Source organism: Coffea arabica, chromosome 4e (assembly GCF_036785885.1).
Source record: "Coffea arabica cultivar ET-39 chromosome 4e, Coffea Arabica ET-39 HiFi, whole genome shotgun sequence".
Lineage (NCBI taxonomy): Eukaryota > Viridiplantae > Streptophyta > Magnoliopsida > Gentianales > Rubiaceae > Coffea > Coffea arabica.
In genome coordinates, this window is record NC_092317.1 from 12,031,682 (window position 1) to 12,059,476 (window position 27,795).

The window sequence follows — 27,795 nt, forward strand, 5'->3', positions numbered from 1 at the left end:
GCACTATATGCTAATAGATAAAAGTTTAAGTCACTATGAAATTTATTTATTATTTTAGCTAGAAATTAAAAAAAAATAGATATCAATGATATAAAATTGTTGAATATAAAACTTTGTTGTTGAAATCATTAAGACACCTCTTAGTTAGTATATATATGTAATTAAACTAAAAAAATCTATTAATAGATATCATTTATTTTTACTACTTTTTGTATGCTATAAGGATTAAAATCAAATTTATAAATGGACCAAAGAATCTTACAATAGCAATAGCAGCATTGGGCTGTTAACAACTAATGCATCAAACAAAGACATGCTAGCTATAACATTTGGGATAACAAATCTTCTGCACCACTAACATGCATGCCATTACACTAGAGACTTCAGTTGAATCAAGTAAGTAAAGTAATGACTTAATGATTTGTAGTTTACTAGTTTGTGATGGATAAGACAATGGTTTAATCAAGTACAAACTTCGGTAATAGTCTGAGGTAGTTTGCTTATAGTAATATCAATTGAGTTGAATTTATAATTGTGACATGTGCAGTAAGTGAAGATAGTCTATAACTTGTATTTAGTTTGGTGATCTGACGAGGACTGTACAGGATAATTGCAATATTATGGCTGTGGGGATTTTTATTTTTTGAGAGAAATATTATAAGCACTCCCACTTTTGTTAACAAAATGCTTCTACTTTCCATTTTTTCTCACCAAGAGATCAGTGTGTCCCTACTGGACATCTTTATCCTGCCTAATTCTACCATGGTCCGAGAAAACTGGGTATAGTAATGATAGATTAGACGATGATAGATTAGTCTCTTTGGTGAGAGAAAATAGGCAATTGGACTGTGGTTCACCAGAAACGCAGTGTTAATAACATTCCTTTTTTTTTTTTTTTTATCCATATAACTAAAGGATATAATAGAGGCTAAAAGTTATCCTTATAGGTTAAATACCATCCACTAGTTCTCACATCTCAGGCTATTCTTTATACTGTTAGTTTTTGAATTTTTGTAGGAAAATGTTATATGTGAGATAATAAGGTAAATAAGAAATGTGTTCACGAAAAATATAAAAGTGTTTTTTGACAGAAAATTGCAATCCAAACACTTAGTTGATTGCTTACCTCATATAACATGAAAGATACCACATTTAATAGTCTAACTAAGACTAAGGGTGCTTTTGATAAAATTAAAATATGAAATTTAAAATCTAAATCGTTAAATTATTGAATTGTTAAGTATTAAATATGATACATTTGAATGTATAACACATTAAGTAATAAGTGAATAACTTATCACTTTTGTTTAGATCAAATTTTGTTTAGAAAATTCAAAATCACTTAATTAGCTCAAATGTTCTATTTTTTATTGTCAAATGTGTATGAATATGTTAAAATTTGAATAAATAAAATAAAATTTACGTACTGAATTCACCTATGAAATGGTACTATACTAGGTACCGCAATTTGTTCTCGCTGATCAAGGCTTCAGCATATTGAGGAAAAAAATGTACCAATATACTTCCTAGACAGCTGTCCAATAGTCCAAGTGCGAGACAATGTACCTTCAATAGGTCAAAAACTAATTTGCACTTCATCCAATGTACGGAGGATACAATTTTTAATGCACGTAGGGAAACTTAAATAATTATTCCAACACTACCACCACAAATTTCTTCCCTCTTATCGAAGATGAGGGAAAAAAAAAAGAATTCTCTCCGTCCCATTTTGATGGTCTTTTTTTCTTTTTGATTCATCTCAAATTATAATTCACCTTCTAATTCAAGAATATAATTAATTCTTAATTTCTCTAAAATACCCTTATTTAATATACTTTTTTATCGCTAAATATAGACTACCTTATTTAATATAGTCAACTTTTTCATCAATAATTGCTTTATATATATGTCTTGAATGGTGCAATATACAATGATTATTATTATTATTATAATTAATGTAAAGGTATAGTAATTAGTGATACTCCAAATATTAATGTAAGGGTATTTTAGAAAAATAATAGCCTAGATTTAATTTTTCAATAAAGTTAACAAAATTTTCTTAAACTATGTGAGAAAAATCAAGACTATCAAAGTGAAATGGAAAGAGCAATTAACTTCCTAGTTGTCCAAGCACGAGGGAGGTTACCTACTCGGTTCACTATGTCCTTTGTCCTTTATCCAACAACTAATCGCCAAGGGCACCAAATAATTAGTAATTAATAATTAATCTAACACACCACACATTTTTTTTCATGCTCATCAAGGACCCAGCATTTTGAGGATAGAAAAGTAATAATAAACATCCTAGCTGTCCAAGAATGAGACAGAGATCACCTACTCGATTAAATTAAACTAAAGAGAAGGAAAGGAAATAGAGACTTCAATACTTTTTTTTTAAATAATTTTGTACCGCTATAAGAGTACAGAAAAAAACAAAAAAAAAAGTTTATGATTAGCTAATTAGCATAAAGGGCTCATTTAGCTTTCCTTTTGTGACTATGGCTTAGCATAGCTTTCCCTTTGGTCTTGCTTAGCATAGGCCATAGAGTTTTCTGGCATATTTGTTAGATTTATCTCACATCAATTGTGAAAAATGATACATTGTTTGATTACAATGTCAGAAAAAAAAATTATCATTTCTTTTGAATTAGCTTTTCAACATAAGTAGATAACGTGCCAACACCATTCAGCTAAAAGTTTCGTCATCCTCTCACGTGCCCCGCATGTGGATTGGAAGCATTATGTTGTTCACGCATTGCGAGTTAGCTTCCCATCTGGTCTCACCTGCCAGTACCCCATGTGCCCGTGCTTTCTTCTTTCTGTGCTTCTACTACATTTGCTCTCTTCCCGCTGCCTTCTCTCTCCCACTACATTCTCTCTCTTTCTTTTTTAGGACAATGTTGCTCTGTCACTTATCCACATGCTCTGGAACCTAGTACAAAAGTTTGTTGAGCTATCCGGTTCGGCCAAAGCCATTGTCTTCTTACCGCCCAAGGAGGTGCCATCTTCACTGTAGGTTGCAGCGGTCCAGATCCTTTGCGGTTCGTTTGGTTCTCCTCCTCCTCCTTCGTTGTAAGTTTTCTTCTTCCTGTCCAGTGAGATGCGATCTTAGCTGTAGGTTTTCTCTGCACGTTTTAGGCTAAAGTTCATATGTTTTTTAAAAGGTTTGAGAGAAAGAAGTTGTTCTCATTAAGCATCCATCAAGGATATATATATATACAACACAAATATCGAATATAGCTACTGATCTTTCTAAATTTGAATACAAATACAGCTAAGGATAAAGCCTAACTAACAAACAAATATTAGCTAAGGATAAAGCCTAACTAACAAATATTAGCTAGATATATATTAACCAATTCAAACTGATAACTAACTCAATTACAAAGATATACATTATCTCTAATACCCTCCCTCAAGTTGGAGCGTGAGGATCACGAACTCCCAATTTGCGAAGAAGAAACTCAAACTGATCTCGACCCAAAGCTTTGGTTAGAATGTCTGCTAACTGTTCATGGCTTCGAACATAAACTGTTTTGATCACACCTTTCTGTATTTCATCACGAACAAAATGGCAATCAACTTCGATGTGTTTGGTGCGTTCATGAAAGACAGGATTTGCAGCTATATGCATTGCGGCTTGGCTATCACAAAATACTCCAGCAGATTGATCATGATGCACTCCCAAAGACAATAACAGACCTTTTAGCCATTTCAATTCACAAACCGTTGCAGCCAAAGAGCGATATTCTGCTTCAGCCGATGAGCGAGAAACCTTATGTTGTTTCTTGGTCTTCCATGAAATCGGAGAGTTCCCAAGAAAAATGAAATAACCTGTAAGTGATCTCCGAGTTAATGGACAACCTCCCCAATCCGAATCGCAATAAGCTTTCAGTTCAAGATTCCACGCAGCTTTGAGTAAAATGCCTTGTCCTGGACTACCTTTCAAGTATCGGACTATGCGCAAGGCTGCCTCCCAATGCTCTTTTCGTGGTTGTTGCATAAATTGTGCTAAAATATGCACACCATAGGACAACTCAGGCCGAGTTAAGCTCAAGTAAATCAATCTTCCCACCAGCCTTCGGTATTGGTCAAGGTCTTGCAGCAAATCACCTTTGGCTAAAGCGAGATGATGATTTTGCTCCATAGGAAACTTCGAAGGTTTAGCACCCAACAATCCTGCTTCAATAATGATATCTAAAGCATATTTTCACTAACACAAGAAAATCCCTTCAGCATTTCTAGCTATTTCAACACCCAAAAAATATTTCAAAAGACCTAAATCTTTCATGTGGAAACATTGGCACAAATATGATTTGAATTCATTGATCAAATCTGTTTTGTTTCCAGCTATAATAAGGTCATCCACATACACTAATACAGCCAACTGTATTCCATCTCGCATCAAAGTAAACAAGGAATAATCAGACTGTGACTGAAGAAAACCATACCGTTTTAGAGCTTCAGCCAATTTTGCAAACCAACAACGTGGTGCTTGTCGTAAACCATAAAGTGACTTCCTCAAGCGACACACCTTTCCGGGCTAGTTAGTGTGAAATCCAGGAGGTATCTTCATGTAAACCTCTTCGGCTAAGTCTCCATGGAGAAAATCATTATGGACATCCATTTGATGAAGTCCCTATCCTTTAGCTGCTGCCACAGAGAGAAATGTGCGGACCGTAACCATTTTTGCTACTGGTGCAAAGGTTTCGTTGTAGTCGATCCCTTCAACTTGGTTGTTGCCAAGAATTACCAAACGTGCCTTGTATCGTTCAATGGTCCCATCAGAATTATACTTAATTTTGTACACCCATTTGCTTCCTATTGCTTTCTTCCCTGGTGGTAAGTCAACGAGAGTCCATGTGCCATTTTTTTAAGGGCATCAATCTCTTTGTGCATAGCTTCTCTCCATCAGACATCTTTAACTGCTTGATGATAAAATCTTGGCTCAACATTGGTTGTGATGGCTGCCAAGAAAGCTTGATGACATGGTGAGAACTTTGTGTAATCAACATATGTAGTTAAATCATAGGACATACCTGAGAATGATGATGGTTTGGCTGAACTTGCAGAGGGGCTTTCACTTTGAACTGCATAAGTCACACAATCCTTCAGCCTTGTAGAAACTTGCTTGGAGCGAAGTCCACGTCTAAGTTCTGTCACACCTTCTACTGTCTCTACGTTCTCCATTCGAGGTTCAATTGCTGTACTTCCCTCCCTTACGTCGGCATTTTCATTCTGCACACAATCTAAATGCTCATGAGTTTCACGAACATGATCAGGCTGCTCCTTTTCCTTTTCTTTTGTCTGACCATTGACCGCTTCTTTAAAGTAATCATCTATTTGAGATGGTATTGAATTATGCTTGCAGGTCTGAACATGATCAGGTGCGTAATCAGCTCCAAATGGAAACTGATCTTCACAAAATACAACATCCCGAGACACAAAATACTTTCTTGTTTCTATATCATACAACCGCCAACCTTTCTGTCCAAATGGATAACCCACAAAGATACATTTACGGCTTCGAGTAGCAAATTTATCCTTCTCACGATTCAAGTTCTTTGCATAACACAAGCAACCAAATGTACGAATTGAACAATAATCAGGCAAGTGACCATACATCATTTCATAAGGTTTTTTTCCTCCTAGTAATTGAGAAGGAGTACGATTAATCAGATATCTAGCAGTTAACACACATTCTCCCAAAAAACTGATTGGTAAGTTGGTCTGAAATCGCAAAGCTCTACCCACATTCAGTATATGTCGATGCTTTCTTTCCACTCGTCCATTCTGTTGGGGCATTCCCACACATGAAGTTTGATGTATTATCCTTTTGTCAGAAAAATATCCCTTCAAACTGATAAACTCACTACCATTATCACTTCTAACTATCTTAATATTCTTATCAAATTGTTGATGAACCATAGCAACAAAATTTGGCAAAATATTTCCAACTTCAGTTTTATCTATCATCAAATATATCCACACACATCTCGAAAAGTCATCAACAATCGTAAGAAAATGAGATGCATTACAAGAACTAGAGACTCGATATGGTCCCCACAAGTCACAATGAATCAATTCAAATGTTTCACTAGCTCTACTATCACTAGAACAAAATACTTCTCTCGTTTGCTTAGCTTTAAAACAAGCATCACAAGTTTTATTCGAATCTAATTGAATTTGAATTCCAGAAATTAAACCTACGACCTTTGAAGACGGGTGCCCCATTCTCCGATGCCAAAGATCACACGAATCCAATATCCGAGTTTGAAGTGCTTGGACTGGTGTCTCCTTCTTGAAGTAATAAAGCCCCTTGCATCGTTCACCCGCTCCAATCACCATCCTCGAAGTGCGGTCCTGTATCAAACAAAGCTTATAAGTAAACAACACATTACATTGTGATTCATCAACCAATTGTGATACTGAGATTAAATTGCAATGTAATCCTGGAGCATGAAGAACATTGTCTAATCGAATATTTTGTCCCATGCAGACCGATCCTTTTTGCAATGCCAGCACTTGTTCTCCATTAGGCAAGCCAATTGGACAGCCTAATATCTGGTTCAAGCTAGATAAACAGCTCGAATTTCCTGTCATATGCTGTGTAGCGCCGGAATCAATTATCTAGATAAAGTTTTCCTTACCAGTCAACTTCTCATTACTCCCTGATTCTGAGTTGCAAGTGTTCAACAGACTCATAACTGCTGCCCATTGTTCATTTGTCAGTCCTTTAGGAGTAGTAAAATCCTTTGTTTCAGAGTGGATTCTTCAATTACTTGAGCTGCATTAACTCGTGCTCCATTCCGTCCTCTTCCTGACATCTTGCCACGGCCTCTTCCTCCAGTCTGTCTACATCAATCCGAACCAGACATTTTAGGGCGATCACCCCACCAATCGAGATATCCAATCAGCTGAAAACATCCCTCAGCATCATGCCCTTCGCGATTGCAGTGTTTACAAATGGCACTTCTATCCTTGATTCCTGTTTTGGCTTGAACCATAAAGTTAGCAGCTTCGTTGTTGATCTCTGTTTCCTTGGAAATATTTCGAACCCTTTCTTCTTGGCACATCAAGGAATACGCCTTGCTCACACTAGGCAATGGAGTTGTGCTCAAAATGTTTGATCTCACTGTTCTATATGCATCGTCTAACCCCATCAGAAATTGATGAAGTTTTTCTTCTTCTCGTTTCTTTGTTATTTCGGTTGCTACATTACACGTACAACCCCATACTTGCACGTAGAGATCGCATCATAATTCGCCAGTTCTTCCCACAATCGCTTCAATTTAGCATAGTAACTCATAAGTGAGAGTCCTTGATGTTTGCAATTTGCTAATTCTGTCTTCAGTTGCTGCACTCGTGCACCATCAGTCACTGATAAACATTCTTTAATGTCTTCCCATAAATCCTTTGCAATCTCCCTGTGTGTCAAAGTAGATCGCACCGTTGGCTCAATCGTGTTCATCATCCATGATATGAGCATGGAATTCACTGTCCACCAGTCTTCTAATTCATCGGAATCTTCATCTGACTGTGCTATGGTTCCATCAATGAATCCGAATTTCTTCTTGGCTCTGAGAGCAGTTCGGATTGCTCTAGCCCATTCATCATAATTATCCTCTTTTAATTGTACCTGGGTAATTATATTTCCAGGATTATCATTGGCATACAAGGTGTAGGGCGATACTATTTTCTTTCCATCTCCTTCCATTTTTTTTTTAAAGTTGACAGAGGTTTGAAGCTCTGATACCATGAAAAGGTTTGAAAGGAAGAAATTGTTCTCATTAAGCATCCGTCAAGGATATATATATACAACACAAATATCAAATATAGCTACTGATCTTCCTAAATTTGAATACAACTACAGCTAAGGATAAAGCCTAACTAACAAACAAATATTAGCTAAGGATAAAGCCTAACTAACAAATATTAGTTAGATATATATTAACCAATTCAAACTGATAACTAACTCAGTTACAAAGATATACATTATCTCTAATAGTTTTGCTCTTTGTCCGGTGAGGTGCAATCTTTGCTCACCGGAGAGGCACAATCTTAGTTTCGGTGAGCTGTCCGTTTAGATTTCTTCTGTTCTGCTTGCGCTGTGTTTGGGAACCGTGTCTTTCCCCTGTGGTCTTGTGGTTCCGGTATCTGGACTAGAAAGGTCTGCTATTTCGCCTGTGTTATTGGAAAACTCTATGGCTTCGGCCTCCAAAAAAATGGGACTCTTATTATCTTTTAAAGGCTTTTCTATGTCTTTGTCTCTCTTGTTCGCATCTGCTGTTTGATGCTCTGGACTCTTGCGCGTCTGTAACGCTTAGGCTGCATTTGTACTGTTTTAGGGCTTAGCCTTTGATGCAGAGTTTGGTGTTGTGAAAGGGATAGATTTCAAAAATGTTCAGACGGTAGGCTGCTTTTCTAAAATACATTTTTCTTGACACTTGATTTTTTTAAAAATTTTTACACCACATTCTAGGCGTCATCTTGCAGTATCTTATTCTTTGTTACCATATCTTTACTTTTGCTGTGTGATTTTTTCGATAAGCGCAGGTATCATTATGCATAGGCTATTATATATTTGGAGATACTCAGACAGCATATGAGTGAAAGTGGATGGTTGCACGATTAATAATTAGTATGTTACTATATTGAGTGAAAATTTTGAGCTTTTCCATGTATGTTGTTTATCTTATCCTTGAGCTTTCTTCCATACAGGAATTGCTTTGCGTATCATCTACTTGTCTGTGGCTGATGAGGTTGTCAGTTTGATAATCGACTTGTATTGATTCTTTTCTTTCTTGCAGGTCATAAATTTTGAGATGCCTCAAAGTGCTGCGGGATATGTACATCGAATTGGACGTACTGGAAGAGTGTATGACACTGGTGCATTTGTCTCTCTGGTAATTTTCTAAAGGCTAAATTGGAATTACTTTTGTAACTGAATTTATACCCTGACTTCCAGATTGAATTTGGTTGATCTTTATTTTTTTGCAAGCAGAACTGATGAACAGTAGGATTGCTTGAATATTGATTAGAATCTTCGGTAAATCATTGGCTCATATATATCCATGTTGTAGAAGTTCTGTCATCCTTCGCAATCATGGTTTTGGTTTTCAGTTTTTTCTTTGTGTTTATTGCATACTGAAATAAGCCTTTTGTTTTTTATATCAAATATTGGATTGTGCTATAGGCTTTGCCCCTAGTTTTTGCTGTTATTTTTTATATCAGAATTCCTAATATATGTTAGAACATGAATAATGTCTCCCCTAATATGATTAAAGTGATTATGGTAATGAATTTAAAATTATTGTGATCATTTTCTTATATGTTTCTTATCTCCCTCTTACTTGATCTTGAGTAGGTGTCCCCTGAGGAGAATGACATGTTTGATGATATTAAATCCATCATCGGTGAAAGTGATAACATGGACTCCAATTTTATAGCTCCATTTCCGTTGCTCACTAAGAATGCTATGGAGGGCTTGAGATATAGAACTGAGGTAAATATTGCCTTACTGCATAGTAAGTTGTAACTTTTTGAACTTATTATGCGTTAAGCATCTCTTTAAGCTTACTTTGCTTCTATGGTTCTTAAAAAAACCCTATGGTGTCTGCCTTGCTGTGTTTCTGTTTTGCTCTGTGCTTTTTAGTCTAGAGTTGCTATGTTGCTATTTATACATACCGTTTCAGTTAGAGCTCTGCTTCTTCGGATAGGTGTGGGTTTATGTATTATTTTTTTGTTTTGACTCTAAAAATTATATATTAATTGCCTTTTGTAGTTAAGCCACCGCACCTAATTGCCTTATCTGTTGCCAGCATAATTTTTTTTTTAAAACCAAATTTGGATGCTTACTGTTGCGTTATCAACTTTTCAATCCTGTTACACATTTGGGCTATGCTTTGTCAGTGTTGTAGGGTGTTAGCCTAAACCTCCGAGTTGCTGAGGCTCTTCACGGAAAGGAATTGTTGTGTTATGTTAAACGTGCTCCTGATTTCATTAGAGTAACTGGAATCAGGTTTATGATTGTTACGGCTTATTGGGTTGGAGAAGCTACATCTGTGGCCGTGTAAAATGTGCCTTTCCTGATGTGACATGCCTCTTTCCAGCATCATCTCTACCTTAGAAGTTGCCGAATTAGTATTTTCTCTGAAATATATTTTTCCCATGCTTTCCTTCAAATATGTTTTTATTCTCAGGTTTTTGTTTCATTATTATTTTTACGTTCTATGGTGATGATTCATGATTTCAAGCATGATTTCGTCATGATTTACTTGTAATTTATGCACATACAATTCAATAAGGATTTCAAAGGTTGTGTGGCTATGAATGAGCATTTAGCTGAAGTTTGCCTATTTTGATTGTGGAACGGATTGTCCGTGTAATTTATTTACCTTATTTCTACTCAACAGAAAGAACTTGCTCAACTTACTTGTGAATGTGAAAGACATATTGGCACACAATCTAGCGGAATGGAACAGGTAATGATTTTCTGCTCTTTCCTTGCTTGTTTCTTGAAGTTCTGAAGAAGCCTCTGCAAGATTTCTGCAGAAGCATAATATTTGTTTCCTTTTTTTTTGGATTTACCTTTGTCCTTTGCTTCTCGTGTTTTGTCCTTGTGTTTCGATCGTATGTGACTTCTTTGCACATTTTTTTCACAAGTTTTTTTGCTGCAATCGCTCTTGAATTGACTTGCTTGGTGAAAATTTTTGTGTTACATTTTATGTCCCTTTGATTTAGTTCTATCCATTTGTGATATTTCTTTATGTCTGTTTTTTTGACTTGATTGCCAGATTCGTTTTTCAGTATTATTTATCTTCATTCCAATGGGAGCTCGTTACTCTAAATTAGGCTTTTGCTGGTGGCCTTCTAACCTCAAATCCAACATCGCTTATTCCTCTGATTTTGGTAATTCTTAAAACTCTGTTAAATGTATACAAATGTAATATTTGTTTCCCTTTTCTGATTTTTTTCTTGGGGTTTTAGAGCAATGTGGAGAAACTGAGAGGATGAAACTGCCATCATTTAAAGAATGCAGTTTAAATGAGCTGAAGGTGGCGACTGCAGGATTCTCAGTTGAATACATTATATCAGAACATGGAGATAAAGCTCCCAATGTTGTCTACAAAGGGCAGCTTGAAGATGACGGCTCTTACATTGCTGTCAAACATTTCAATAAGTTTGCTTGGCTGGATTCTCGGCAACTCTTGGTTGTTATTACTTCTTTTAAGCAAGGCCCAGCTATAGTGTTTCACAAATGTGATATTATCTTATTTATGTACGTGCTTTGATATCAGCCATAGTACTTAGTTAACCATGAGTATGGTGGATGTTATTCGGATTTAAGATTTGTTGTATGCAATTTGTAGGCTGATAAGTGAGGAAACTTATTGTAGGTTGATATGAATTGAAACATTGATTATACGGTTGGTATACCTTTGTTTAAGGTCACAAATGGGATGAAGTATTTTGTTTCTACCAATAATATAAAGTCGATTTCATTTTTTTCTTACTCACTTTGGCCCTTACTATTTTGCATTTTCCTGCTTACAGCCCTATTAACTCTCCTCCACCACTTTTCTTTTCCTTTTTTTTTTCTAATTTTGAGAATGATCTGAGAGCATGGAAAGATAGTAAAATATAACCCCTAATGATGCTTATAAGTTTTAAGTAGCTACATCATTAGGAAATTAATTGAACTTGTAATTAAATCATAATGCCACCTAACCTTAAAATAGCAAGGGCAGATGACAACTTAGACGGAGTCTTATAATATTTTGGTTCTTTAATGAGAATGACACTTACTATTTTTTACATGATTACATACTTAAATGAAAGTTTATTCTAATTTTGGTTTAATATTTTTTTGGTTTATTTGTAACTAATTTCATCAAGAAAAATAAATTTCATTAATGATCCATTTTGAAGTAGTACAAATTATTTTATTACATTGGGCATCTCCATCCTTTTTCCCACCGTGCGTAGCACGGTTTATGCCTCCTAGTAAGGTGGAAAGATCCAAGTGCTCTTTTTGTTATCAATATGTAACTTGTTATAAGCTATTGTACCAAAAGAATTTACAAAAGTAGAATGTCAAATTTGAGATGCATGTAAAGTATTTGTGGAGATCTCATATTTAATTATACCATGATTTAAGGCAAACACTACACTATATGATTTAAGGGAAAACACTACAGGTAGTAAAAGAGTGTAATTTCTCGGTAATTTAGAAACTCATTCTACCCCGAAATTAATTGACCAACCTTAATGGCTAATATTATATTAACTGAATTGGAGGAGTAAATAAAACATAAATGAATTTTATCTTACACATTGTAAACCCTTCAAAAATTTTTTTTTTGATCCTATGACATAACCAATCCATCCAATGTGAGGACTGAGGATACACTTCTTGATGTTAGTTAATTATTCACTCAATTGTTTACCACTTAAGTGCAAACATGAAGGACCCACCGTCCAAATTTCTTTCCGCTGATCAAGGATTTTAGCATTTTGATGCAAATAAAAAAAAATGCAGCAGCCGAATAGTGGATCATAGCTATCCAAGAATGAGACGGATTACATACTCGATTAATTTTATTCATTTTTAAAAAATAAAATAATTATTTTTTATGTTTTTAAACTCGACCTATACATTTGAGAGCTCGAGATTGATAAAATTAAATTAAAACTAGATTCGATTAGACTAAAACTCGACTCGACTTAGCTCGTTTGCAGTCCTATTATTTATTCGATTAAATTAAACTAAGGGGACAAAGAAGAAATAGTGACTTAAATTATTTCCTATTTATTTTATGGTTCATTATTAGAGTATAGTAAAATCTTTATAAATTAATATTTGATAAATTAATAATCTTTATTAAATAATAATTTTTTTTATCTTGACTTAGAATAACGAATTAAATTAATAATTTCAATAAAGCATAAAGTAATAATTTTCTTTTGAAAAACTTAGGTGGTGTTTTTATTGCAATTTTCTGTCAAATTTTTTTTTTATATTTTCCGTGAACACATTTCTTATTTACCTTATTATCTCACATATAGCATTTTTCTACAAAACTTCCAAAAATGTATAAAGAATAGCCTAAGATGTGAGAACTAGTGTCAAGTGTCAAGCAAGGAATTTTTTAACGACTAGTAGGAAATTAATTTTCTAGGATGTTGCTACAATGGAAATTTCTCGCTTTTTTATTTAATCAAATATTATTTTTAAGTGTTAGGTAGAACTTGATTTTCATCTTCTTGGTCTGTGAAAATAAATTATAGCGCTGGACAAGCATTTTGTACTATTCTTTATCTCTGCTTTGGACGGCTTGGTCACGTCACAGTAGTTTTAAAACCAGAAACCTATATCGACGGGTATATCAAAGTATAAGGCTAATGCTCAATTGCTTGAACCTAAAACATATGTTCCTTCAAAATTAAAATCATGAAGTGTCAAAAAGCCAAAAACGCCTTTGAAAACACAGCTTGAGAGTGCTCAAATTCTCTCAGTTTTATTGGCTGCTTCTGCATAACGGTGACAGGTAGAGCCCTGACGATAGGTAGGAGCACTCTACCAGACAAAAAGAGAAAACTAATGAAGCACTGTATGCTGAGCAAGAAAAATTGAGGATGAGATTTAGGTAGATTTAAATTTTAAGAAAAAAACAAACAACAATAGACTCATATTTTAACAAAATATGATATATAATTTCAGTAAATTATTTATTTATGATACGTATGGGACCAAAGAGTTATGTAAGCTTTTCAAAAGAAAATTATTATCTTACTCTTTATCGAAATTATTAATTTAACTCATTAGCCTAAGTCACGATAAAAAAATTATTATTTAATAAAGATTATTAATTTATCAAATATTAATTTATAGAAATCTTTCTATACTCTAATAACGAACCAAAAAATAAAAAAAAAATAATTTAGTCACTATTTCTTCTTCGTCTCCTTAGTTTAATATAATCGAGTAGGTAATCAGTCTCATTCTTCGACAACCATGATCCACTACTCGGCTGCATTTATTTTCTTTTAATTGTTATTTACATCAAAATGCTAAATCCTTGATCAGTGGAAAGAAAATTTTAATTTAATCGAGTAGATAATCCGTTTTATTTTTGGACAGCTATCATCCACTAATCGGCTGCTGCGTTTATTTTTTTTATTTGCATAAAAATGCTAAATCCTTGATCAGTGGAAAGAAATTTGGACGGTGGGTCCTTCAAGTTTGCACTTACGTGGTGAACAATTAAGTGAATAATTAAGTAATATCAAGAAGTATATCCTCACATTGGATGGATTGGTTACGTCATAGGATTACACCCAAAAAAAAAAATTTTTTTTAAGGGTTTACAAAGTGTAAGATAAAATTCATTTACGTTTTAGCTCCTCCAATTAAGGTAATATTAGCCTTTACGAAATACTTTGCATGCATCTCAAATTTAAGATTCTACTTTTGTAGGTATAGCTGGCAATGGGGCGGGTTGGACGAATTTTGGGCCGGTTAATATTGGGTTTTCACTTAAATGGATTATACCCAACCCGTCCAACTTTAAATTGGGTTAATTTTGGGTTGGGTCATATTGGGTTATCTCAAACCCATTACCCAAATATGACCCAACATATTAATTAATACATTTGAATACATAAACTTTTTCACATACATTCTAACACACAAAAAAGATTTTTTTCACACATATAAACACATTTTCACATGCATAAATGTATTTTCACACACACAAACACACACTCACTTCTTAAGTTCTTTGGAAACATATCATAAATAGAATAATATTTTATATTGCTTGTATTGTGAATTTTAGATAATAAATTGTACATTTAACGAAGAGCATAGCGCCCCCCCAATTGATCCACTATCAATTTTTGTGTCCCTTAAAAAACTTTGATTTGTGCCGTGCATCTACTCTTAATATATAAGACATGTTATATAGGGAATTTAACATGTGAATAATCACAATTACAATTATTACACTCAAAAGTAATAAATTATTTTTACTTGGAAATAAAAGCATACCTATAAAAATAAGAACAAGTCTCGCATAAATTAAAAAGAAAGGAGAAAGATACTCATTATTGGTGCAATAAAAGATGCTTGCTAATTATAGAGAAACAGAGAAGTAACAACAAGCTGCTATACCTATACTACTGTCTCTGTACATCCGAAACCATGGTCACTAGAATATTCATAAGGAAAATAAACTCAGACCATATTTTTCATCCAACATCTTTTCTACTGCTCGTGAAAATAGATCAGTTAAAACTTCTCAACTCACACTTGCACATCTGTAACTTTTCCTAACGTCTTTCTTCGCTCTTCATTTTTAGCTAATTTCTGTTCCATAAGAAATTTCTGCCGCTGCTTAATAATACCGTCAATCATCCGATTGAAATCTTCGCTCCTCAATTTATATTTGGCATAATAAATTATTATAGAAGCTGAACAAGTTTAACTACTGTTATAAAAATAAAATAAGCATGAGTTTTTATTTAAAATTTCTTTTTTCTTTTAAATAAAAATTAAAAAAATTGATTGAAATATATATATATATATATATATATATATATATATGAGAATTTTGAATACAAATTAATCAATGAATTATTAACACATGTCCAACTACAAATAGTTGGGCATATGTGTATTGAATATTGTATTTATTATTTTCAATTATTTTTAAACAAATTGGGTATTGGGTACCCAAATAAAAAATCCAATCCGCCCAATGAATAAGTTGGATTGTTCTTACCCAATCTAACAAAACCCATAATTCAATTGACCCAACCCATCCTTTAAAATTAATGAGCGGATTGGACGGGTTGTTGGGTTTTGGGCTTTTTTGCCAACTCTACTTGTAGGTTCTGTCTTATAAAAAGTTACATATTGATAATGGAAAGAACGCTTGGTTCTTTCCACCTCAAAACTAACTCAAAAGGAGTGAGATCTTTTTCTTACATTGTAATCGAACATCGGATCATTTTTTACAATTAATGTGAGATAAATCTAACAAATATGCTAGAAAACTCTATGGCCTATGCTAAGCAAGACAAAAGGGAAAGCTATGCTAGGCCATGTTCACAAAAGGAAAGCTAAATGAGCCCTCTATGCTAATTAGCTAAATAGAAACTTCTTTTGTTTTTTTTTTCTGTACTCTTATATCAATACAAAATTATTAAAAAAAAGGGTATTGAAGTCGGCTATTTCCTTTCCTTCTCTTTAGTTTAATTTAATCGAGCTGGTGATCTCCGTCTCATCTCGAACAGCTAGGATGTTTATTATTACTTTTTTATCCTCCAAATGCTGGGTCCTTGATGAGCATGAAAAAAAAAATGTGTGGTGTGTTAGATTAATTATTAATTATTTGGTGCCCTTCGTGATTGTGAACCGAGTAGGTAACGCCTCTCGTTCATTGCTCCTTCCGATTCACCTTGATAGTCATGCTTTTTTTTCTTACACACTTAAAGTAAATTTTGTTAACTTTATTAAAAAATTAAATTTAGACCAATATTTTTCTAAAATATCCTTACATTAAAAATAAAAAAAATAAACGCAGCCGAATAATGGATTATAGCTGTCCAAGAATGAGACAGATTATCTACTCGATTAAACTAAATTTTTCTTTCCATTGATCAAGGATTTAGCATTTTGATGGAAATAAAAATTTTAAAAAATAAACGCGATCAGGTAGTGGATCATAGTTGTCGAAGAATGAGACGGATTACCTACTCGATTAAATTAAACTAAGGAGACGAAGAAGAAATAGTGACTTGATTATTTTCTTTTTATTTTTTGGTTCATTATTAGAGTATAGTAAAATCTCTATAAAGTAATACTTGATAAATTAATAATCTTTATCAAATAATAAATGTTCTGATCCTGGCTTAGGCAAACGAGTTAAATTAATAATTTCGATAAAGAATCAGATAGTAATTTTCTTTTGAAAAACTTACATAACTCTTTGGTCCCATACGTAACATAAATAAATAATTTACGAAAATTATATATCATATTTTCCTAAAATATGAGTCCACTGTTGTTTGTTTTTTCTTAAAATTTAAATCTACCTAAATCTCATCCCTCATTTTTCTCGCTCAGCATAGAGTGCTCCATTAGTTTTCTCTTTTTGTCTGGCAGAGTGCTCCTGCCTATCGCCAGGGCTCTACCTATCACCGTTACGCGAAAGCAGCCAATAAAACTGTGAGAATTTGAGCACTCTCAAGCAGTGTTTCAAAGGCGTTTTCGGCTTTTTGATACTTCATGATTTTAATTTTGAAGGAACATATGTTTTAGGTTCAAGCAATTGAGCATTAGCCTATACTTTGATATGCCCGTCGATATAGGTTTTTTCTTTCAATGCTACTGTGACGTGACCAAGCCGTCCAAAGCAGAGATAAAAGAATAGTACAAAATGCTTGTCCTGCGCTATAATTTATTTTCACAGACCAAGAAGATGAAAATCAAGTTCTACCTAACACTTAAAATAATATTGATTAAATAAAAAAGCAAGAAATTTCAGTTGTAGCAGCATCCTAGAAAATTAATTTCCTACTAGTTGCTTAAAAATTCCTTGTTTGACACTTGACACGTTTCTCCATCGAAGAAAGGTAAAAATATGTTTCAGGCGTTTATTAGTGCCACTATCCAAGCTGCCTGGGGACGGCTTTATCTCTTGCCTGCACTGATGGAATTGTTATTAATTTATTTATTTTTTGGGGAGTAATAAAATTATTATTACTGTAATTTACTGCTTCAGTAATCAAACGCAGAGACAGTATAATTTTCTCTTCCTAATAAAAAGTAAAAACTTCCTGGTTTGACATATTAACTCTCCACAATCTGCAGGCGACAAGGACTGCTACCTCCAAGGAAATAAAATAAGGTTGAGGCTCTTATTAGTGCCATTATCCAGGCTGCCTGGGGACGGCTTTATCTCTTGCCACGGATATGGTTTGGTAGGGCGGATTTACGCTGGGCCGCTGGGGGCACGGCTACATTGCTCTTAAATTTCTATAAAAAAATTGATATAATTTCAAATGTGCCTCCCGAAGTTTTGTGTATCTATTGATTTATATGCTCTTAAAGTTATCTTTGATTTTACCTGTTATTACAGCTACGATAGAAAAGATTTTTCAATTATGAACATAACGAAGAATTCGTTACGAAATAGAATGGAAGACACTTGGATGAATGATTGTTTAGTTACTTATATAGAGAAAAATATATTTCGTGAAATTCAAAATGAAAAAATTGTAAACCGTTATCAAAATATGAAAACTCGTCATGAGCAATTGTAAATGGTTTAGTTTGCTTTTTGAAATAAAATTATTATCACATTAATAATTTTGAGTTTGTCTTTTTATGTTTTTCATGGAATATATGCATCATTTGTACTTGTTTGTGAATTTTTTTTCCTTAAAAAAACTAGAAAAAGAGTAGGTAAAAAATTTTTGAGTTACTTTTGTCTCCAATGAAAATTTTTTCTGGCTCCGCCACTAAAGTAAAATGAGTTTCATATGCTAACATTATCATATTTTACTGCTTCATTTATCAAAGTACTTTGCTTAATTTTTTTTTGTGTAACGATAAATCTAATCTAGTCTAAACTACTCATATTCCTACTCTAGCCTACTGGGAGTTTGCCCAATTGACCCGAGAGAACCAACGGGGATTGAACCACTATCGGACCAGACATGTACACCACACACTCGTATAGATTTAAAAAAAATCACATACATAGTGACACATTGATGGGAGGTAAGGTTTGAATCCTTGACCTCCCACCCCATAATTTATGTGATGGAGGAAGTTGGTTAAGTACTTTGCTTAATGTGTTCAGCATTTCAAGGCGAAAGATTCAATCATTGTTTGAATTCGAGCCGGCTTTAACTAAGCTCAAGCAAGTCGAATAACTTGACCAATTTGAACTCATTTATATGTGTTCGTGTGCGCGTGAAGCTCGCATGCTTATCTTAGCACAGCAAAGCATATTTATATCGAATAGATTTAGGTATTGTAAACTTTAAACGTATGGACACTGATAAAAAGAAAATTAAATAAATGCATGTTGACATTGTAAATTCATTGTTTGTTATCAATACTTCTATGTATAAATCTATATTTACTCAAAGAAGACAGCCACAGCAGGCTTTCTTGTTTCATTACTATTACTACTTTGATTATTGAGTCTTCCACAAATTTTCATCTGCTTCCTACAGTTTTCTGTTCCATCTTTGTTAGTCAATTGCATCACCTGCCTGTACTCTTGGTTCAAAAAAGTCCTTCATATATTGTTGTCTGATCAAGTACAAAAAGGCTTCCTAGTTTTTACACTGATATCAAGACTAGCGTAGAAGACATTGGATATGGCAGAAGCCGCTGTTTCTCTGGTGATTGACAAGCTGGGCAATCTCTTGATTCAGCAAACCGTTCAGCAGATCGTATTCCTCAAAAATGTTCCTGAACAAATTCAAAGCCTGAAAACATTGCTGATCGACATTCAGTGCTTCTTGAAGTTTGCAGATGAACAACAAGATGACAACCTAATGATCCGCAACTGGGTGTCTAAACTTAGAGATGCAGCGTATGAATCTGAAGATGTCATTGAGACGTTTATTGTTAAGATGCAGGCCTTAAAGAAGAAGGGCTTCTGGGAAAATTTGTCTTGCTTTCCCAAACGGTTATTATGTCTCTACAAGGTGGGGAAGAACATTGAATCCATCCAGAAAAAGATGCTCGATATTGAGAAAAGTCGCCTGACTTTTGGTATTGATCAAGTTCTTGGAGAAGGGACGAGCACAAGAGGAGAGGAGCTGCGGAAATTGCTGAGATCCTCACCTTTCACCGAGGACAAGGATTTGGTGGGCCTGGAGGAAAAAACAAATTCGCTGGTTGCACAACTTCTGGTGCAGGACAGCAGCGGCCGAGTAATATCAATTGTTGGAATGGCAGGAGTTGGCAAAACAACTCTTGCCAGAAAAGTTTACAATCATGTTGACGTGATTGGATATTTTAATTGCCGTGCCTGGGTTTATGTTTCTCAAAAGTGCAGTGCCCAGGAAGTACTGGTGGGAATCATAAAGCAAGTCGAAAAACAAACCAAGGAGTCACTTGACTTGTTGGAAGGAATGCAAGAGGCAGATCTGGAGAGGATGGTTCGGGAGAAACTTCAAGACAAATGTTACCTTGTAGTTCTTGACGATATCTGGGAAGAAGAAGCTTGGGATTCTCTGGCAGCAGCATTTCCTAATGTAAATAATGGCAGCAGACTTCTAATGACTAGTCGCTATGAGAAGGTTCCTCCGTATGCGGATGCTCTAAGCAAACCTTATAAGTTGGAAACCTTGGGAGAGGAAGATGGCTGGCAATTGTTTCTCAAGAAGGCACTTGCTCATGGTTTGACATCAGAATCCAAGTTGCCCCCAGACCTAGAAGCCATCGGAAGAAAAATCGTTGAAAGATGTGATGGTCTTCCTCTGGCGATTACCGTCATAGGACGCCTATTACAAGGAAAGAGTGAATGGAAAAGCGTGCTGGACACTCTCACCGACCAGTGGTCAAGGGGCCGGAAAGGAGTTTCAGCTGTTTTGGCATCAAGCTACAACGACCTTCCATCTTATCTCAAGACTTGTTTTTTGTCCTTTGCTATCTTTCCAGAAGACTTTGTCATCCCAACACGTAAGTTGTTCCATATGTGGATCGCTGAGGGCTTAATTCATCAAAAAGGAGTAGAAGTATTGGAGGATGTAGCAGCAGATCGTTTGGATGAGTTGGTGTACAGGAACTTGGTCCAGGTGGTGGCATTGACTGCTAATGGGAAGGTCAAAAGTTGTCGAGTCCATGATCTATTGCGTGATTTAGCTGTTGCAAAAGCAGAGGAGGTAATGTTTCTTAAAATCTTTGGAGAAAGTAGTAGTAGTTTTCCCCCATCTAAATGCCGGCATCTTCTTGTTAATTCTTGCTCTGAAATGCTAAACTATCCTGGAGAATTTGAGCACTCAACCCCTCCTCTCCGCTCCTTGATCTTCTTCAATGTTGCTGAAGTTAAACATGAATTTAATTTGAGTTTTGCAAGGTTCAAACTACTTAGAGTGCTTGACCTGCAAAATATGAATACCTCGTATTTACCTGAAGAAATTGGTGAACTTTGTCTTCTAATGTATCTTTGTTTAAGACGCACGAGGATCAAAAGGCTTCCACTCTCTCTAGGTTGCTTGCAAAATCTGCAAACGCTTGACATATATATTGTTGGCTCAGTCGTGGAGGTCCCCAATGTGTTATGGAAGCTTAAAAATCTCCGGCATTTATATATTCGTGAAACAATTAAACATGTACCACTGAAGTTTGATACTTTGAAGAATCTCCAAACTCTGTGTGATGTATATCTAGATACTCTGATTGGTAACAAAATGATGCTGTTAACCAGCATGAGGAAATTGGGGGTGTGGATAGAAAGAAGCTCGAGAATTGATGAACTTTTTAGTTCAATTGCTGAGCTTGAGAACCTTGTCCACCTGGAATTGGTCAGGTATGGCGAAGAGGGGTTTCCATCTTTGATTGGTCTTTCCCACCTCAATTATGTCAATCGGCTAAGGTTATCTGGCTGGTTGACTGAGCTACCTAGCCCTCATAATTTTCCCCCAAGACTCTCTCATTTGTCTTTGCTTGGCACAAAACTTGCAGAAGACCCCATGCCAACACTGGAGAAGTTAGAACACCTTTCCATTCTGAAACTGAAAAATGCCTACGCGGGAAAAGAACTAGTTATTTCAGATAACCAGTTTCCCAATCTCACAGTCCTTCAGCTTGAGCACCTGCCTAATTTGATTGAGATCAAAATCGGAAGAGGGGCAATGCCACAGCTCAGGTGCTTGCGAATCAGCAACTGCTACTTTGTAGAAATGCTTCCTGAAGAGCTGCGGTTCATGGAAGCTCTTGAAAAGGTGGAGGTAGAGGACATGCCAAAAAGATTCATCACTAGGCTTCATGGAATGGATTCATACAAGGTCAGTCATGTCCCAAACATTATCGTGACCGGCACTCTTGACCCTACAATGTTGGGAGGGAAGCTCAAGGCTCGAAGGTTCGCAGACGTGTTAAAAAGAAGAGGCAAGAGAACTTGATAGCTGTGTCAAAATTTCCAAGTGAACTTCGCGTTTATTTTTTTTTTGTTCAATAAAAATCAATGCATATGTAGATATATACTCTGTATTTCTCTGAATATTTCTACTGCTACTTTTGTAACTAGTTATTGTTATTTATTGCTTCTAAGCTAGCGATGTTATGGTGATAAAGGAGGAGTTAGTAGTACTTTTTGTTCCTTAGTTTTCGTTTTTTGAGTTCAATTAGTTAAATTAGTCAAGTTCTTGGCTTCTCGTTGGATTATAAATATTAATTAGCTGACAATGAATATGATGATGGAGATAATGCGGTTGGCTTCTTAAATATGAGACTTGATACCTTTTGGTTTTTAATTGTTCTTTTATTGGGTTGGAAAAGAAAGAAATCTTGGGATTTTTGATATCTCAAGTTGACCATGATAATCATAGTAATAGTAATATTGAAGTTGTTGGGGCAAAGGAAAGACTCTGGTCAATTTCTTTGGGCTGGTAAGTCCATTGAATCATCATTTTATACCAAATCATGAATTAAAAAGCTTTTGTGTGTGGACATCCAAACAAAGGCCTTCAATTAAGGTTTGGTGTGGTAAACTTTCTCATAGTACAGTTCCATGTGAAATGATGTGTTACTCTATGAAGCTTTACCAATTTTTCTAATTGGAAATTCTTGATTTAGGAATCTTCGTATATTTACAAGTGATGAATGTGGCTTTGCTCCTACCATTATGCTTTTCAATGTAAGATTTTTTTAGTTGGTGTCGTTTACTGGTACTAAGTGTAGAAATAAAAGGTTTAAATTATTTTTCCGAAATAATTCTTCCCTACGTATTCCATTATTTTTACTTTTATCAACATATAACGTCTTCATAATTCTTGATTTTGAGAATCACAAGTTTTGAGAAATGGTCCATTTTCTATTAATAGGAATCAGTCAAATGATTGGCTTATTCTTGCTCCTATGTTTCAATCATTTTTTTTTTCTTTTTTAAGTAGAAGTTTCAACTCAGGTCGATTTGCTAGAAAAAAACACTTAGGTTAATTTAAGTATGGTTATGAATGAAAAAGCTCCTGGTACAAGTAGCAAACATTTTTATGTGTCGTATGGCAATTTATTTTTGAGTGAGTATATTTTATATACTATCAGTGTATATTTTTTTTTATAATAGTAGGTTTAGATTATACTACATAATATGAATTCAAATTTAAAATTCAAATTATGCATATATGGTAAATATCCATGTCTGTTAGTGCAAAAAAATCACTATACTGTCGATACATAAAAAGTTAATCCTTTATTTTTTTTTTCGCTTCATATCACTTTTCTAGTAGTTGGAGAATAAATGATCTAAGTTACAGGATTACATGTAATTTTGCTCAATGATAGATCATACGCATTTTTTGTGTTCTTCGGAATTTTTACACAATTTTCCTACATTATCTCACTACATTGGATCAATGGCGAAAGTAAAAAATCAGTTTTTTTTTTGTGAGTAATTATAATTTCTTACAAAAAGTTGAAGTCTTTTTTTTTGGCGAAGGGTTATAATTTTTCAGAGTGTCCAAGCCATGACAACAGCAAATATTGTGCGAGAAAGAATATTGAAGTTCTCACGATTCACAAAAGCATATTGGTAATGTGTGGAGAAGGCAAATACTTAATTTTCATATTGCGAAACAATTAAATGTTTGTGTAAACAAGTTTACAAAAGAAAAGGTGTGTAACTGGATTTGAAGTTATGTAGAATCTTATAAAAAACTAAGCATGAGTTGCATGTGAAATTTTCATGTCGTGAAATTCTTGAGTATTTGAGTGTATTAAGTACAAAATTCTTTGTTCTTTATCCAATGTCCGAAATCTTTCCATATATAACACATGTGGCATGGGTTTAGTGTTAAAATCTTTTGTCATCTTTTTTTTTTTCTTTCAATTTTACCTTTATAAAAGTAAAGATTTACTAAAGTTAACTGCTAAAATTCAGTAACTTCTAATAACTTTCTTATTTTAACTTCCAATAACCTTTTCTGTGGTTTACAAAAAAAGCAAAAAAATCACAACTTTTTTTTTTTGCAACAAAAAAATAAAACTGCTAATAACTTGCATTGCTTTGAAAAAAAAAGATGAACAACTTAATTTTTTTACCGTAAGTTGCATACCCATAAGGTGTGTCCCTTTGTACCTAGATGCTCAAGATATGAAGAACTTTTCAGTTATATTGCCATGCTTGAAAGCCTAATGTTCTCCCTGAAATTGTCGACGTTTGGATACCAAAATTATTCCAAATAATATTTCGTTTGCATCACAAACATATTTCCCAACCTACTTTTTTATATTTCCAAACATCTTTTTATCTCACATACATCATATCACAAAAAGTGCTACAGTAATTATTTCAAATAATACACTATCCAAACAAATTAACATGGAACATCCTAAATGCCAGCATCTCGTTGTTCATTCTTGCTCTGAAAGATTTAACTATCCTGAAAGATTTGGCTAGTTTTGTCGTTTGCTGGAGAGAATCTTAGATCTTCTTTAATCTTGCGGAAGCTGAACATGAATTTAATTTGAGTTTTGCAAGAATCAAACTACTTAAGAGTGCTTGACCTGGAAAATATGAATATATTGTATTTACCAGAAGAAATTGGTGAACTTAGTCTTCTAAGGTATCTTTGTTTAAGATCAAAAGGCATCCACTCTCTCTATCTAGGTTGCTTCCAAAATCTACAAATGCTTGACATGTACATTTTCGACTTAGTGGAGGTCCCCAATATGCTATGGAACGTTAAAAATCTCGGCATTTATTTATTCGTGCATCAAATTATAAAAGTTTACCACTGAAGTTTGATGCTCCGAAGAATCTCCAAACTCTGTGTAATGTGCATTTAAATACTCTGATTGATAACAAACTAGCGCCGCCAATTAGCTAGCATTAGGAAATTGGGTGCACGGAAGGTCAAGAATTGATGGAACTTTTTAGTTCAATTGCTAACTAAGCTTGAGAACCTAATTGTCTCCCCTGGTATTATTGATGGATGAAGAAGAGGGGTTTCCATCTTTCATTGGCCATTCCCATCTCCTCAATTATGTCAAACGTTTAAAGTTGTCTGGCAGGTTGACTGACTGACCTGGCGCTCATAATTTCCCCCCAAGACTCTTATCATTCGACGCTGCTTGCCACAGAACTTGCAGAAAACCCCATGCCAACACTGGAGAAGTTAGGAACACCTTTCCACTCTGAAACTAAAATAATGCCAATGCAGGAAAAGAACTAGTAATTTCAGAAAACCAGTGTCACAACCTCACATTCCTTCAGCTTGACGAGCTGCCTGCCTAATTTGATAGAGATCAAAATCAGAAAAGGAGCAATGCCGCAGGTCGGGCTCTTGCGGATCAGCAAGTGCTAGTCTTTGGAAATGCTTCCTGAAGAGTTGGAAGTTCATGAAAGCTCTTGAAAAGCTAGAGGTTGTTGACATGCCAAAAGAATCCTTCATTAGGATTCAAGGAATAGATTCGTACAAGGTCAGTCATGTCTCAAACATTATCCTGACCGGCATTCTTGAACCTCAAATGTTGCTTATAGCTTGAAGATTCGGCGGGATGTAAATTGAAGCAGGTTTGGGAACTTTATAGCTGCACTTTTCAAACGAACTACAACTGAATTTCATTTCTTTAGAGCTCAATTGCGTTTTTTGTATTCTTCAGCGGCCTGGATTCAAAATTTCTAATTCCAAGTTAACTTCACATTTTTTTTTCAATTAAAATTCAACGCATATGTAGATACATAATCTCTGTTTGTTTTTTATTATTTCTGCTACTAGTTAATTTGTTCAAGTTCTACTATTAGTTAATTTATTTTCCCAATTAAAAATCAACGCATATGTAGATACATAATCTTTGTTTGTTTGATTACTATTACATAATCTCTATTTGTTTGATTACTTCAATTTTAAAACACTTAAAAATATCACAAGAATCAGATTTATTTTTCAAAAAAAAAAAAACCTAAAGTTTTCCTGCTAAAATCTTCAAATCAGTCTTAATGTGGGCCTCCTCCCCTCCCTACAAAGGATCTAAGAGATTTCGACAAGACCACTTAGAGAAGTAATCTGAACAATCAATTTGGGAGAAAAACGTTTTTCCAAACTGATTGCATTATTAGATTATTCAACAAGTCAGCTTACAGATTGCTTGACTCTCATATTTTTCCTCTATTTTGCTTGTAATAAGTCATAAGTCAAATAATGTAATCATTCTTCAATTATTCAACTTTTTCTTAATTGCCTAATCAGATCAGATATTTGCATTTTTCTTCAAAATTAGGTTGTCTTTCACACAAAAGTCAACCTTTTGATGAATTATCAATTGTATTTCATCTGTTTATAACCATTAGATTGAAAGACAAAGTAATAGCATAGTTTAGCTTTCATATATAGATTATCTTTTTAGATGAAATTATTATCAACAAACTAACTTGAATAGTACAGTATGCTATCAACTTTTATTGTGCTTCATTTCCTTCTTGTTTTATTTCCTTCTCGTTCTCAGATAGCAGAGAGAGTTTCCTTCACTTTCTTGTTTTCTCAGGTTTGGTAATACAATTTTTATTACTTTTTACTTTAGCAAATATATGAATTTATTTCTTGCTATAGTAACATATATTTTCTTTTACATGTTTTGTGTTTTCCTTTTGCAGCATTACTTTCAGTACTCAAATTTTTGTTTTTCCTTTCACTTTACTCCAAGTTAGTAACTTCACTTATAATTAGCATGCTTAATGTTTGATAAAATGGTGGTTAAGTTTCATTGATATTCAAAAGTTTCATGAGTACACTATTACTACCTGCTTAGTATTGAATTATTTACACTGTGTAACTTATGATTGAAAACTCTGGCAATGAACGTTGAAACTGTTGAAATAAATATAAATTCAAATAATAATAATAATAATAATAATAATAACAACAACAACAACAACAACAACATTATAATCCGATTAAAACTTAAGTTAATTTGTCAAATATAACTTGAAATAATCATGTAAATGGTATTCCAATTGAATTATATCCCTCCAAAATCTACAAATTGAAAAGTCTATTAAATTATCTCAACTTTATATTATTGCATATAAATAAATGGATGTAATTTCAAAAACAGAAAAAAATATTTAAAATTGAATCCGACTTATTACAAAGACAAAGATTATTATTGCTGCCAAATGCACTGTACATTTTTCTCTTTCACTTTTATTCATTAATACATTAATATTTAACAACATTTTAAAAAATTATCTTAAAATATTTAGCACCAATTAAACCTATATAAACCAACTAGAATTGCCACCAAACATAATATACACTTTTCCTATCTATGCTCTTTATAATATATTTACACATAACGCTCAACTTATAAACAATCCTTCAAATTTTATTACCCTTAAACACTTTAGGGCGGGCGTTGGCTGTGCGTAGCACAGCTGGGCCTTACTAGTGTTCCATAGGTACACAACTTAGACACGCAAACTTCAACTTGGATTTTCACAAAATATAAATATATATAACTATAAACAAATATGTGTACATACATACATACATACATATATATATATTAATCATAATATATCAATTTTGCTCTATCTTCTTTCC

The 27,795-nt window shown here is 34.1% G+C and overlaps 2 protein-coding genes across 2 annotated transcripts in view; one reads left to right on the forward strand and one right to left on the reverse strand.

The window, feature by feature from the left end:
* Positions 1 to 6,860: 6,860 nt before the first annotated feature.
* LOC140005465 (uncharacterized) lies at positions 6,861 to 7,717 on the reverse strand. The gene is made up of 2 exons (XM_072046463.1): positions 7,239 to 7,717; positions 6,861 to 7,140 (listed from the first exon to the last, which is right to left on the reverse strand). The coding sequence occupies exons 1-2, from the start codon at positions 7,715 to 7,717 to the stop codon at positions 6,861 to 6,863; spliced, it is 759 nt and encodes a 252-aa protein (XP_071902564.1).
* Positions 7,718 to 19,398: 11,681 nt separating this feature from the next.
* Positions 19,399 to 27,795, forward strand: part of LOC113740778 (putative disease resistance protein At1g50180) — a 28,995-nt gene continuing 20,598 nt past the window's right edge. The window contains exon 1 of the mRNA XM_027268302.2: positions 19,399 to 22,115. Within this exon, the coding sequence (XP_027124103.2) occupies positions 19,399 to 22,115 (2,717 nt within the window). The remainder of the gene's footprint in view (positions 22,116 to 27,795) is intronic.

Bases quoted from the DNA above. Each gene is read 5' to 3' on its own strand.
- LOC140005465 (XM_072046463.1), bottom strand. From the start codon at position 7,717: ATGGAAGGAGATGGAAAGAAAATAGTATCGCCCTACACCTTGTATGCC. The intron at 7,141-7,238 runs GTATGGGGTTGT...CGATGCATATAG, and splicing joins GATGCGATCTCTACGTGCAA to AACAGTGAGATCAAACATTT.